This window comes from Sorex araneus, chromosome X (genome assembly GCF_027595985.1).
Source record: "Sorex araneus isolate mSorAra2 chromosome X, mSorAra2.pri, whole genome shotgun sequence".
Lineage (NCBI taxonomy): Eukaryota > Metazoa > Chordata > Mammalia > Eulipotyphla > Soricidae > Sorex > Sorex araneus.
Genome location: NC_073313.1, coordinates 86564854 through 86579730, shown reverse-complemented (window position 1 = coordinate 86579730; position 14877 = coordinate 86564854). Strand labels below are relative to the sequence as shown.

Here is a 14877-nt window from a genome sequence, read left to right as displayed (position 1 = left end):
ATATGCTAGAAGTCATCATTAAATTTTATACTTAATACAGGTGAATTATATGGTATATAAATATCTTAATTACTGCTACAATACTGTAATAGAAAAAGAAAACCATAGTTAATATTTTTTTGGTTTTTGGGTCATACCTGGCGATGCACAGGCCTTACTCCTGGCTCATGCACTCAGGAATTACTCCTTGCAGTGCTCGGGGGACCACATGGGGTGCTGGGAATCGAACCCAGATCGACCACGTGCAAGGCAAATGCCTTACCCACTGTGCTATCGCTCCAGCCCCGAAAACCATAGTTAATTTGAAAATTCTAAGTACAAACTTCAGTTTCCCATGGCTTTAAATGGTCATTCCAATTAGATAAAATTCATAGTATTAGTTTACTGTCATTAATAAAACAGCTTAACATTATGATAGCTACACACTGACACAGATACTAATGAATCTGTACAAATTAGATGGATTCCAAAAGCACATCCTATGGGTATAATATGCCCTGATAGAACTAAAACGCTTTCACAAGCCTGAAATAACAACTCTGAAAAGGCCTGCATTTCTCTTAGGTACTGTAAAGCAGCACTCCAGCAGATGTGACCTGCTCCTTCTTGAGGATGTACTGGGCAGGATTTGTGGTTCCAAAGGTTACCATGAAGGCCCCACAAAGAATAATCACTGCATCACTGTCATCCCATTGCTCATCGATTTGCTCAAGGGGCATCAGTAACATCTCCATTATGAGACTTACTGTTGTTGGCATAGCGAATATGCCACAGGGAGTATACAAAATTTCCTTAAAGGGAGCTACCATATAAAACTCTTACGTTTCAAATCATTATTGTATGTACTTAAGTTTAGACAGATATACTCCCCAAGTCCACCATGAGTGACCCTTGAGCTCTGAGCCAGGAGTAAGCCCAGAGCACTGCCCAATGTGGCCCCCAAAAAAGAAAACAGATATAAAAGGTCATCAGGGCAAATAAAATTTGTAGTCAGATGTGTGTTGGTTCACTGAAGAGAGCACTGTTATTCAGAAGGGAAATGAACTTACTTCACTGAGAATGGACAATAGACACAGAAACAACTTGAGCTAACTGTGGCATTCATGTCACTATGATTGATGGTAGAAGATAAAAATAAATTAAACATGACACCTGAACTTGAGTTCAGCAGCTGAAGCAGACACATCACATGCTGCCAACTGGAACTGCCAAAAATAAGTCTAAGAATGTTGAAATAACCCCCTGACTTCAGTCTACAGTTAATCTACTTGCACTTACCACACAGGAGTATGTTGCAGTTTGCACATGACAATCACTTAAAAATAAAACAACCCAATGGTTTCCAATTATTATTCAAAAAAACAATGGCTCTCACAAAATACTTTCCAAGTAGTATTAGGATGACAAAAAGCTAAGATTAAAATTTTAATTATATTCAGAAGTAACCTTTACCATTAGACAAAATCAGACAGGAGTTTATTTCTATCCTCATATAAAATATGAAAAGACAATATATTAAAAACTCACTTTTGTACCAGAAGGCAATCCTTCAAGCTCTTTTGGCTTTATAAATGTCCGATGCTGGTTCTTATGTTCCAGTTTCTCCTTGCAGGTCAAAAATTGTAGTCTGCATTTTGCACAACGATGAACTCCTTTTTTCTGTTTACAAATAGTGTTAGACATACTATTAGAAATAATTTCTACCACCATCAAATCTCAGGCTCTGAAAATAATCTGAATTCTAACTGTAAAAAAGTAATTATGATCTTTTGGCTTTGTTTTGTTGGGGTGATGTGTGGCCAAACCCAGTGTTTTTCCTGGGAATTGTATGATCCTGGTGGTTGAACCTAGGCCTCCCACAGGTAAATCATGTGGTCAGTTGGTCAGTCTGTATATTCAGTCCCAAAGAGTGAAGGAAATTAATAGTCTTTTCTCATCTCCCATTATAAATAATTTGATTTTGAAAGAACACAGGGAGCAATCTCCAAGCACACTCATTCTCTCTCTCTCCCTCCCACCCCCACAAGTTTGATGATTCTTGAAGAGGATCTGCATGACTTAGAAGTTTTACCACTTGTTATCTACGATTTCTTACAGTGAAAGGCTACAAAGAAGAAAAGAATTTTCAAAGGTGCCTTGGGTGGAGTCTAGAGGATACTAGGAAACGGTTTCTTAGAATCCTCTCCCCGCGGAGTTGCACAGGACACGTTTAATCAATCCCCTAGTACCTAACTACAGCAACATATGAGGTGGTTTTTCTATTTTGTTTTTGTCAGGGAAATGCCCTAGAGGCTAAGTGTTCAGATTCTGGGTTTTTTTCCTTTGTCCGCAGATTTTTTAATTCTCAGAAGAGAAGCAACTGGGGCTGGAACAGTAGCACAGAGGGTAGGGTGGTGGCTGACCCAAGTTTGACCTTGCCTCCCATATGTTCCTCCAGCCCATCAGGAGTGATTTCTGAACTCAGAGCCAGGAGAAAGCCCTCAGCACTGTGGGCATAGAGCCCCCAAACTAAAATTTAACCAAAGAAAAAAAGCAAATATTTAACTGTAATTATATTCTTTCGCATAAACGATCTATATAAACTTTACAATGTGATTCAAGGCTCCAAGTACATTTTTTTAATTCAGTTGTTGGCAGCCATACTCTACTGTGCTCAGTGCTTACAACTGGCTCTGTGCTCAGGGACCACTCCTGGTGCTCAAGGGACCATACATATCTGGTACTGGAGATGGAATTCGGGTTCCATCTCCTTGCCTGGTAGTGTTCAAGGCAAGCACCTTACCTGCTGTACTATCTCTCCAGTCCTGGCATTTCCATCACATATTAGTTAATGAAAAGCTCAGTATCACGCTGGGAATAGAGCTCAAAGGGCGGGGCTGAATCATCTGCACATGTGAGGCATGAATGCTACTACTTTGAGCTATCTCCTCTGCCCTTGAAAATCTTGCTTTAAAAAATAAATTAAAAACTGGGGCTGGAAAGATAGTACAGTGTGTAGGACACCTGCCTCGCATGTAGGCAGATCTGGGTTCAATCCCCGGCATCCCATATGGTCCCCTGAACCTGCCAGGAATGATCCCTGAGCCCAGAGCCAAGAGTAAACACTGCTGGGTGTGGCCCCTAAACTGAAATAAATTTTTAAAAAATGACTAACTGTAAATTGAGCCATTTATTGCACCTCTTGGTGCAAGAACAAATTTAGAGCAGGACATATACTAGCATTTGATAGAATACAGTTTGGGAAGTCAGGGAGATAGCTCAAAGTCTGGAGTGCAGGCCTTGCACGTCGGCCCCAAGCTGAATCCCTGACACTGCTGGGCCTGAGTAGCACATCTCTGGGCCCAAACACTGAATTGTGAAGCCTACAGAGCCAGATAATTCCTGGGAGTGACCCCCAGGACCCTAAAGCTTTGCTAGAGAAGCTCCCCCATAAACCCAAAAAACAGACTGGGTTTTTCTGTTGTTTTGTTCTAGAGCCACACCTGGTGATGCTCAGGGAGACTGTCCTGGCTCTACACTCAGAAATCACTCCTGGTGGTGCCCAGGAGAACATATGGGATGCCGTGGATTGAACTTGGGTCATCCAAGTGCCCTACTTGCCATCCTAGCTCTCCAGCCCCCAAAGGAAACTTCTCAGAAACTATAGAAAAAATTCTGCCAGAAGTTCTTAGGGTAAGGTGGACAACCAAGGTTTTTTTAAATCCAAGCACAAGTTGGGAGCCCAAATGACTGAGCACATGCTTTGCATGTAGGAGGTCCAGATTTGATTCCCAGCACTACAAGTTACCTCGAGCACTGTTGATAGTGAACCCTGAAAAAGATTTGAGATCAGTTCCTGAGTACCCCGAGTAATGTCTCAAAAAGTAAAAAATTTAAAAAGCTGGGACCGGAAAGAGTACTGTGGGCAGGGTATTTACCTTGGCATGGGTCTGACACTGGTTAGATTCCCAGCATCCCATATGGTCCCCCGAGCACTGCCAGGAAGAATTCCTGAGCGCAAAGCCAGGAATAACCCCTAAGAAATGCCAGTTGTAGAACCCTCCAAAGAAGGGGCACACATGCTGTTACTATCCCAGTAACAGATGATCCTGTATCTGAACGTCTATTTTTATAATTTTCATACAATTAAGTACAAATTAATTTCATGATTATCTAATGAGTCAGGCTAAAAATAATGCAATACCAATGCTGAATTGGCATTTATAATGCAATCAACAGTAAGAAAACGAGTGAGTTGATGAGAATACAGTACTTGATTAAAGAATCACATTTCAATTATTTGCCTTTGGGGGGGGTCTTTATTTAGAAGTATAGTGATGTTTCTGTGATCAGATATGTGCTGCAGGTAACTAATCTCAATAAAGAACAAAGAGCAGCTGAATGTCCAAGTAGGACAAACTTACAAGCTGAAAACTCAAGGAGATTCTAGAAATGGTGGGGGGGATGAGTCCCCATCCAACACCACCACTGTAAAACTGAGCAACTGCAACCCCTACTCCCATACCAGTCATATTGCTGGCAGAGAAAGGGCCCAGCTCCACAACTAATATCTCCTAACTGAATCTTTTTTCAATTTTCAGTTTGTTTTTTGTCCACACCCGGCCATGCTCGGGGTCATTCTTGGCTCTGCACTCAGGAATTACTCCTGGCAGTGCTCTGGAGACCGTGTGGGATGCCAGGGATACTATCCCATGCAAGGCAAGTGCCTTAACTCCTGTAATATCTCTCTGGCCCCAGATCCAATGTTCCCGGGTAGACTGGTCCACGCTGAGAGCTCTGGGGCCTTCTCTGAATGGGGGTGGGCTGATTCCTCTTTCTGCCTAAAGGCACAGCAGCCCTCAGCCACACCAACACCCTCAACGCAGAAATGGCCCAAATCCCCAACTGAACCCCATCAAGCTGCCAGGCCACCAAAATGCTGCAGATCTATAGCTTCTGGACAGCACAGCAGCATATGCGGCCATTGCGACAGCTCCAAATTTCATAGCACTGTCAGACCAGTACATGTGATGGGAAAGTTGCATAGAAGCCCACCAACCTCAATGAGCCTAAACAGTAACACAGAAGTTTCAACTAGCACTAATCGGCACAGTGGATCCTCAATGACTTGAACAACACTTTTGTGTAAGATACAACAATTACACAATTTAACTCTTAATGATTTAAGCTTTGATAATTCCATTTGCCTTTGTGTTATAACAAGCAATATGAAGTAAATTTGTTTGTGCTTACAAGGGGTCAGGCTGGGGTGGTAGGTGGGTAACTGGGGATACAGGTGGAGAGTAGGACACACTGTAGTGGTGGTATTAGTGTTGGAACATTTAATACCTGAAACAACTGTATTATGAATCACTTGGTAAATCTTAGTGTAATAATATATTTTTAAAAAAATATGCTATAGAAAGGCTGGAGCGATAATACAGCAGGTAGGGCATTTGCCTTGCACGCAGCTGACCGGGGTTTGATTCCTCCACCCCTCTCGGAGAGCCTGGCAAGCTACCTGTGGAGTATTCAATGCCAAAAACAGTAACAAATGTCTCACAATAGAGACATTACTGGTGCCTGCTCTAGCAAATCGATAAACAACGGGATGACAGTGCTACAGTGCTACATGCTATAGGAACTTAACTCTTTGTTTATACAATTAGCCTGTGGTCAAACTATTCTCATTACATGTTATTTTAGTTAAAATTCCATTTCTAAGGACTATGAATCAATGACAGTAACTGTACATAACATTTTACAAAGACAAAATGAAAAAAAAATGCTAAATCTTACCTGGTGCTTCATGTAGTGATTCATGTAGGGAGTTGCCATTCTACTAACTTTGAGGCAAAAAGGACAGAGCAAGTTCTTAGTGTTTTCATGGGATGCTCTGAAATGAGCTTCCACATCAGAAAATGTTGATGATCTAAACTGGCAAACCTAGAAATATAAAGAAAGTGTAGTGTAACATCTGACATGAGATTACATCAGAGTAGCAAAGATAAGTAATTTTAGAGAAACATTATGTACTGCTAACTCAGCCTTGCGGCCTTATATAACCAAGCATCCCACTGCAAATAATAAAGGTAATATTTGAAACAAAAAAAACTACGTTTAAACTTTAAGGAGATATTCCTAAACATAGATTCCCATCATTTTTTCCTATCTATCTTAACTTCAAATTCTAAACTCCGACCCTTCCTCATAAAAACAAAATTCCTGCTATATAAAACAGAGTATCCTCTATTTTAAGTAGCAGTTGGACAATGACATAGGCATTTTTATCTTTAATTTATATCCTATGTCTGCCTTTTTCCAGCAGGGGACTCTGTTTATCTAGTACTGAGGTCTTCAAACTATGGCCCACAGGTCAAATCCAACTCCCCCTCCCATATGGGCGTTAAACCAAGTGAACTGTGACTGACTACTTAAAGTGGGTCTTAAATTTTGATAACCATGGCTAAATAGTCAAAAATAAAATGTATCCTGTGGCACCAATATCAAATACCTAATGACAAAATGTGTGTACCTGACAAACATATGGCATTTCACCAGGTTTATGAGTGTCCTTCATATGTTGTAAAAGAGTGTGTTCCGTTTCAAACGATAATTCACAGATTTTGCAAATAGCTAAAAGTGAGGAAAAAGCATATGATACCATTTTAAGTATGTATAAATAAAAATTTCGTTTATACACATCCATACCAACAATATGAAATAGTAATTACAGTAGTGCTGGTGGTTCCCAAAATTCTATAGTTGATAACCCCCTAATGCCATTCTAATCACTTGACTTATGTTTACTTATTATCATGTCATTCATGAGAAGTATTATTTTTTATCCACCTTTTTCAAATGAGGAAGCTAAGAAACAGAAAGATTAAAGTGACTGCTTCTCTCCACCCTTGGAGAAGCGTTCTCTCTTGAGCACGTTATTCTTACTATTCTCTCTCCCACTTATCCCTTCCTCCTTCCCTCAGAAACCTCTAAATAAAATCTCTTACTTCACAAAAAAATAAATAATAAAGTGATTGCTATCTCACAGCTTAGTGAGAGGCTGAAGTGGGAATAATATCCAAGTGGTCTCACTCTATACTTGGCTTTTACTTTTGTTCCTTATCTGTTCTCTAGGGATTTTGGCCACACCCAGCAGTGCATGGGAGACCCGGGCTCAAAACAGAGGCTCTTGCATACAAAACATGCACCCCAGTCCTTTAACCCATCTTCCTGAAAAAGAGTTTCATAGTAAAATGTAAACAAAGACTACTGGTTTCATACGCGAAAGCCATAGCATTTTCTCATATTGCCCACAGAATTTATGAATCGCTGTCAAAGAAGTTTCTATTTCCAAGAGGAACTTTAATTGTATTAAGGGATTTTGGTGATGGTTGATACAAGTAAAAACCTGTGTTCAGCTACTTTGTCTGCAAATTAGAAATTTCTTTCTGACTCTTATTTCGCTACTAAATTGACCCAGGATCCCTTAAAGTTTCAATCCTCAATATGAAGTTCTGGACTTCAATGAACTGGTGACTTACTAGAGAACTCGTGGGGAGTATGTGTACTCTCAATGTGGCACTGCAGCTGGAAAGGAGTCGGAAACTGACGGTAGCAGTGCTGGCACGTGGTGTGGTTTTCCCAGCTTTCACTGTTTTGCTTCTCCAGTTCCAGATGGTGCTTCATATGATTCATAAATCTAGAAATGAGTATCACTAGGTGTAAATATTCAGATTTCCTCCAGGCCCTCTCAGAGTCAGGGACCTCCCCCCATACCCCTGTTCTTTCCAGAACCTGGCAGTCATGCCCATGTACTGCCTCTCATGCAATCTAAAACTCATTGACCCGCCGAGATCCAGAGACTCACAAAAAAATCTCAGAAGAAATCAAGCTCTAGAGATGCCTCAGACCCCCTACGTCACTATCCAGTTAAATATTTAACTCCAGTCGTATCACCTTATTTAAAATTTTAGAATTCTTGGAGTGCAAATACTCCATTCCACTGATGTACCAGGAGTAGCACACATTGGATAGAATGGAAGATAGAAGGTGAGCAAAATTGCAATTAAAAAAATATTAGTACACAAGGGTTCAACCTGTAAGAACATGTTAGTAATCTCATATAAAACATTTTTTTTGCTTTTTGGATCACACCCAGCAATGCACAGGGGTCACTCCTGGCTCTGCATTCAGGAATTACCTCTGGTGCTGCTCAGGAGATCATATGGGATGCTGGGAAAATCGAACCCAGGTCGGCCCCGTGCAAGGCAAACGCCCTACCCGCTGTGCTATTGCTCCAGCCCCTCATATAAAACATTTTTACAGAATTATTCATAACAAGCAACACAAAATAAATTATTTACGGCCTGCTACTGGGGCAGACTTGGGTGGTGGCTGGGAAAATAACAAATAATGGTGGTGGAAAGGTGTAATGGTTGTGGGATTGGTGTTGGAATATTGTCACTGTCATTTTCATCCCATTGCTCATTGATTTGCTCGAGTGGGCACCAGTAACGTCTCCATCGTGAGACTTGTTACTGTTTTGGGCATATCAAATACTCCACGGATAGCTTGCCAGGCTCTGCCATACAGGCGAGATACTCTCAATAGCTTGCTGGGCTTTCTGAGAGGGGTGGAGGAATTAAACCTGGGTCGGCCGCATGCAAGGGGAATGCCCTACCCGCTGCACTATTGAATGTAATAAATTATTGTGAACCTTATAAAATAAAATTTAAAAATTGGCATATTTAAAACTTAAAAATATATTCAGATTTATAACCTAAGAAAAATCTCAACTGAGATGTACTGTGGGGGAGAACGTTTTGTTTTGGTGCCACAACTGCTGGTGCTCAGGTCTTACTCCTGGCTCTGTGCTCCAGGATCACTCCTGGCAGGGCTTGGGGTGATCAAATAAGGTGCTGGTGATCAAATTTGGGCCACCCGTGTACATGGCAAGAATCCTACATACTGTACTATAGTCAAGCCTTGAAAGAGGTATCTGAACCTCAATGTTAAGAATCCAGCTGGGAGAGAGCTCAGTGGTCAAAGCACCATGCTTCATGTTCAGTGGAGACCCAAGTTCAAAGTCCTTGCCGAATGCCCACCCCGCCAGGCTCCACATCAAGAGTTCCAAGCATTGAACCACATGGTTCAGTTGGCTGAATACTGATGGTGGGAGTGGAACTCAGGGCCCCTAATCACTGCTTGAAGTAGCCTCCAAGTTCCCTAAGTACCTTCTCCAAAACATTCTACTACTCAAAATCTCCAAAGACCTAAACCACACTAGGAAGGTAAATATTTTATTTTAAATAACCACTTACATTAAGTGACTGGTAAATGGGGTTTTTCTGTACATTTGTTTAAAAATAATTGATTAATGAACCAGGAAGTTAAATAGCTCTCAGGGCAAGATCATATACCTGCCATGCACAGGGCTTCAAAGCTAATCTCTAGAACTGCATGGCCTCCAGAGTACTGCCAGGTGTAACTCTGGTGATCCCCAGCACTTCTGGGGAGGGCCATACTCAAAGAACAAAACAAGGACCAGGAATGTGGCTCAGAGGTCAAGCACTTGCCTGCATACATGAGGCCTGAATTTAATTTCCTGGCAACTCATTTTCAGCCAAGAACTTCAGAGAGCAGTTACCCCTAAGCATTAAACTGGGAGTAAACCCTGAGTAACACAAGCTGTGACCCCCAAACTAAAAGCAAAACGAAGGGGCCAGAGTCATCGTACAGTGGGTAGGGAGCCTTGCATGCAGCCAACCCAACTTCGATCCTAGGCATCCCATATGGTTCCCCAAACACCGCCAGGAGTAATTCCTGAGTGCAGAGCCAGGAGTAATCCCTGAGCATCGCTGGATGTGACCCCCACCAAAAAAAGGGAAAATAAAGAAAAGAAAAAAGAAAGAGATTGAATTTTATGTGTGAGAACCTGGGTTCAATCTGCAGCAAAACACAAAAGGAAGAAAAACACCTGGGACCAGAGCAATAGAACAGCGGGTAGGGACCTTGCTTTGTACATCTTGTACATGCCCAACCTGGGTTCAATCTCTGGTATCCTGCACGGTTCTCCCCGAAGCCTGCGAGAAGCAATTTCTAAGCGCAGAGCCAGAAAGCATTGGTGGGTGTGGCTCAAAACCCCACCCTCCCCCCAAAGAGAAGTATTTGAGTGCTTTTCAATGCACAAAATACTACTTATATTTTAAAATTAAGTTTTAAACCAAATACTTGAAAGAAATTGTATTACCCAAGCAGCCACAGGTTACACACAGTGGTGTTCTGAGGAACATGTGGTTCCAGGGACCTAACTTGCACCTCCTACATGCAAAGTCTATGTTGAGTTCATTGAGTTCTCCCTCTCTCCAGCTCTGGTGTTGAGGATGACCAGGGCCTTGCACATGTTAGACATGTGCTCTACCACTTGAGTCCACTCCCTCATCCTGAATCTTGCTTTCTAAATGTATGCAGTTACAACAACTGAGTAACTTTTGCTTCATGATAATGATTTATGGTAAGAACAAATGGTTCATTTAAAATTTCAATTTCTTTTATTAAATTTATTTGGCACTGTGATTTGCATAAGTTGTTCAATGTTGAGTTTCAAGAGTATAATTCTCCAACACCAATGCCACAACCAATGTTGACTTCCCTCCACTAAGGTTTCCAGGTTCCCTTCCAGCTCCCAATCGTCCTCCCTGGCAGGCACCAAATGGTTCATTTTTTTTTGTTTTGTTTTTTGTTTTTTTTTGCTTTTTGGGTCACAACCCAGCGATGCTCAGGGGTTACTCCTGGCTTTACACTCAGGAATTACTCCTGGCGGTGCTTGGGGGACCATATGGGATGCCGAGGATCGAACCCGGGTCGGCCGCGTGCAAGGCAAACGCCCTACCCGCTGTGCTATCGCTCCGGCCCCCCAAATGGTTCATTTTTAACTTACTGTGTCTACTACTGTAGCGATAGCACAGCGGGTAGAGTGTTTGCCTTGCACACGTCCGACCCGGGTTCGATTCCTCCATCCCTCTCAGAGAGCCTGGCAAGTTCTGAGAATATCCTGCCTACAAGCCAGAGCCTGGCAAGCTACCCGTGGTATATTCAATATAGCAAGAACAGTAACAACAGGTCTCACAATGGAGACGTTACTGGTGCCCACTCGAGCAAATCAATGAACAATGGGACGACAGTGTTACAGTGTCTACTGTAGTAGAACTGTCCATTCCTCAGTTCTATATTCTGCTCTTTCAGTTTCCTTAAAACACTTATAAGAAAGGACTATGTCCTTCAAGGGCAGAAAACAGAATATGAACTGGTCTAAACTTTATCGAGGGGCTTATTAAAACATTCTGCTCAATTTCAAAGTACATTTACCCAAATCAAAATAACATGTTTAATACTGGGTCAAATATTAGCTGCTATTTGCAATAAGTCCTTAAAGGAAATATTGAAACATGTATCAGGGAAACTTAAAAAAATAAGAATTCTAATATAACCCCTTTTATTACTATGTCTCAAAACATATTTTTCTTCTGTCAGACTAATAGGATCATTAACAATCAACTTGAAAAAAGGAAGTAAAGAAAAGTGAAAATTGATGTGAATAATATGTGAAAAATCTTTGAAAACTATAAAGTGCAACCAGAAATATATCATTAATAATTGCTTTAAAGCTGTTACCATAAATTTCAGATTTTTTCCTATGCACTTCATTTTGGACCCAAGAATGCACCAGATAAAAATTCTAGACATAAAACTGAACAACAGGATGCTTAGGAATGCTAGTTACAGGGCTAGGAAAATACGCAAGCGGGGGTGGGGGTGGTGGATGGGTGGGAGGTATACTGGGTTTTTTGGTGGTAGAATATGGGCACTGGTGAAGGGATGGGTGTTCGAGCATTGTATAACTGAGACATAAGCCTGAAAAACTTTCAGATGTAACTTTCCACATGGTGATTTAATAAAATAAATAATTTAAAAATAAATAAATAAAAATAAAGGGCTAGAGCATAAAGGGCTTGCAGTTGTAGCGGCCCAGGTTCAACCCCTAAGACCATGATGCATCCCTATCACGATTGGAGAGGCCCCCAAACAAATAGAAAAACACAAAGGTGCTTTTTCACAAATAATGTTATAATCATTGTTAAAGATATGCATTTTAAAAAATCTTTTGTGTGTGACAATACCGGTACATATGCATAAGTGCACCTTACCAAAAGCAAGTACAAGTGCACTATGCCTAAATTTTTGTTTAAAAATATTACAACTCGGAGGGGGCTGGAGCGATAGCACAGTGGGTAGGGCGTTTGCCTTGCACGCAGCCAACCTGGGTTTGATTCCCAGCAACCCATATGGTCCCCTGAACACCGCCAGGAGTAATTCCTGAGTGCAGAGCCAGAAGTCAGCCCTGAGCATCACTGGGTGTGACCCAAAAAGCCACAAAAATTATTACAACTCCCCCCCAAAAAAGAAAGAAAGTCCAAGACAACTGGAAAAAAATTACAACTTTAGTTTTGTTTTGTTTTTTTTTTAAAGATAGTAGCAGCACAGCAGCAAGCACCAAAGGGACATCAGCTCTTAGTGCTCTCAAGAGCAGATAGGGGTGCAAAATTTCTGTGTGAGTGAACATGGGTGTCCCTTGCATATTCGATCAGGGAGAGCAACATTAAATGAAACTGGCTGGTCACCCACTAGGCAGGTTCTGCTGGACTGGTGGCTGCAGGCCGCCTGGAGAGCCCAAGCCACATACTGTAGCAACCCTGGCCCAGGTTCTGGTCCCTGCCTGGTCCACTGCTGCGGTCTCTACTGGGGCTCAGGAGAAGTGGTGCTGCTGGCAGGTGAACCTGACTCACGGGGTGAATGCATCAGCAGCCTGATGTGGCCCTCGAGCTTGCTGACACCCCAGCTGCTGTGTCTCTGGCCAGACTCCAACAACTCATAACCAAGTTTCCTGACAAATTAAACTTGTCAAAAATTTATGGGGTGGGGGCTAGAGCAATAGTACAGCAGGTAGGGTGTTTGCCTTGCACACAGTTGACCCGGGTTTGATTCTCAGCATCCCATATGGTCCCCCAAGCACTGCCAGGAGTAATTTCCTAAGTGAAAAGCCAGGGGTAACCCCTGTGCATTGCCAGGTGTGATCCAAAAAGCAAAAAAAAAAAAAAAAAAGGTTTTGGGAGCCACACCCACAAACCACCTCTGGCTCAGCCATAACAGTTCATTTAGTGACCTTGTTTCAGAGTCCCATAAGTAAATCTTGAAAGACATTAAAAGCCACAATTAATCTTGGACCCACGCAAGGCAGGAAGATGGTCGCTATACAAATGGAAAACATGGCATGTGGGGGGGTGCGGGTCAGCCTGGTGCTTACCCAAGCAGACACCCCAGGCAGCCACTTGTTCCCACAATCCAAAATTCAACCATACCCCCAGCTGCACTCCACTGTCCCAGGAGGGAACTCACCAAGATATTAACCTGCTGAAAATTCAGATATGCGGGTACTGTGACAGAAATCTCTAGACTCTCTCAAGGTTAAGATGGGCTACCTCCTCCACCTCCCTGAACCTCCGGAAGCCCTGGCAGTGACATCTACAACCCAAAGCCACCACCCAGTTGCAAGCTATAATGAACAAAAGGAGAGAGACACAGAGAGAGCAAGAAGAAAGGTGCCTGCCAAAGAGGCAGTTGGAGGGAGAGGGTGAAACATAAATCACTAAAGCAAGTGATTTGGCAAGAAGCAAAACTATAGACTCTCAAAACTAAGGTGGTTATCACAGGGAAAGGGGAAAGGATGGGAAAATTATACACGGTTCTTTCTGATGTATGATGGTACTAGAATGTTGGAGTAAAAAGACACTTCAGGATTTCATTGAGAATTTCCTAATTTTAAAATGAGACTAAATTATAAATCAACACAGACATGTTTCATAGAACTGTCTCATCTTCATAGAATATCTCAGTAGAGAAAATATGACAAAAATTACAAATAGATATATTAGAGCATTAAATAACACTAGTATAAAGGTCAAACCAGATAAAGTATGTTTTTTAAATACCTCACAAAGATTCCTATTTCAGTGATAACTATAAGAACAAAGGATGGGAGGGTGGGAGGAATCCTGGGGCCATCAGTGGAGGAGAATGGGCACTGGTGGAGGGATGGGTACTCGAGTGTTGTATGACTATAACACAAGCACGAAACTCTGTAACTGTACCCTCCCGGTAACTCAGTAATTTAAAAAAATATTTTCCTCTAGGGTAAAATATATTTCCCCATTTTTAAAGTTACCTGAAATACAAGGTGGATCTATGTGTCAAACTTCTAAAAATGCCAGAAAAGAAAAAAGTTTACAACATGAGGGCTGGAATGATAGGACAGTGGTTTGGGAGTTTGCCTTTCACACTGCTGACCTAGATTCGATCGCTGGCATCCCTTAGGGTCCCCAGAGCCTGCCAGGAGTCAGCAATAAGTGCGGAGTGCGGAGTGCTCTCCTGAGTGCGGAGTGCACTCCTGAGTGCGGAGTCAGCAATAAGCCCTGAGCACTGTTGGGTGTGGCCCCAAACCCAAATTACAACATGACAATCTGCCTTTTGTTCTAGTAGAAAGTATTACAGGAGCAAAATATATACAATATCTATGCCCACAGCATTCCAGTGAGTATTTACATACCTTATATTATTTTTAAGAACTTTCGAGCAACTGAAGCATTTAAAGGTTGTGAAAGTCTTCGGTTCATCATCAACAGCGCCTTCATGTCTTCCATAATAAAAGTCACTTACTAGCATGATCAATTTTCCTTTTTCTGAGCTAGTCTTATTTGTATTTTCAGTATCTGTAAGGTCTATATTAGTACTTTCCAAAATTGTATGTATCATATCTGGACAACAATGCTGAAAGAGAAA

General features: G+C 41.8%; 1 protein-coding gene across 4 annotated transcripts in view; it reads right to left on the bottom strand.

Annotated features, from left to right (window-relative positions):
• Positions 1 to 14877, bottom strand: part of ZNF280C (zinc finger protein 280C) — a 62080-nt gene that overhangs the window by 13182 nt on the left and 34021 nt on the right. For all 4 annotated transcript variants that reach the window (XM_055121724.1, XM_055121722.1, XM_055121723.1 and 1 more), the window contains 5 exons: positions 14645 to 14865; positions 7524 to 7681; positions 6515 to 6615; positions 5779 to 5925; positions 1528 to 1659 (listed from right to left, as the gene is read on the bottom strand). In XM_055121724.1, the coding sequence (XP_054977699.1) occupies positions 1528 to 1659; positions 5779 to 5925; positions 6515 to 6615; positions 7524 to 7681; positions 14645 to 14865 (759 nt within the window). The remainder of the gene's footprint in view (positions 1 to 1527; positions 1660 to 5778; positions 5926 to 6514; positions 6616 to 7523; positions 7682 to 14644; positions 14866 to 14877) is intronic.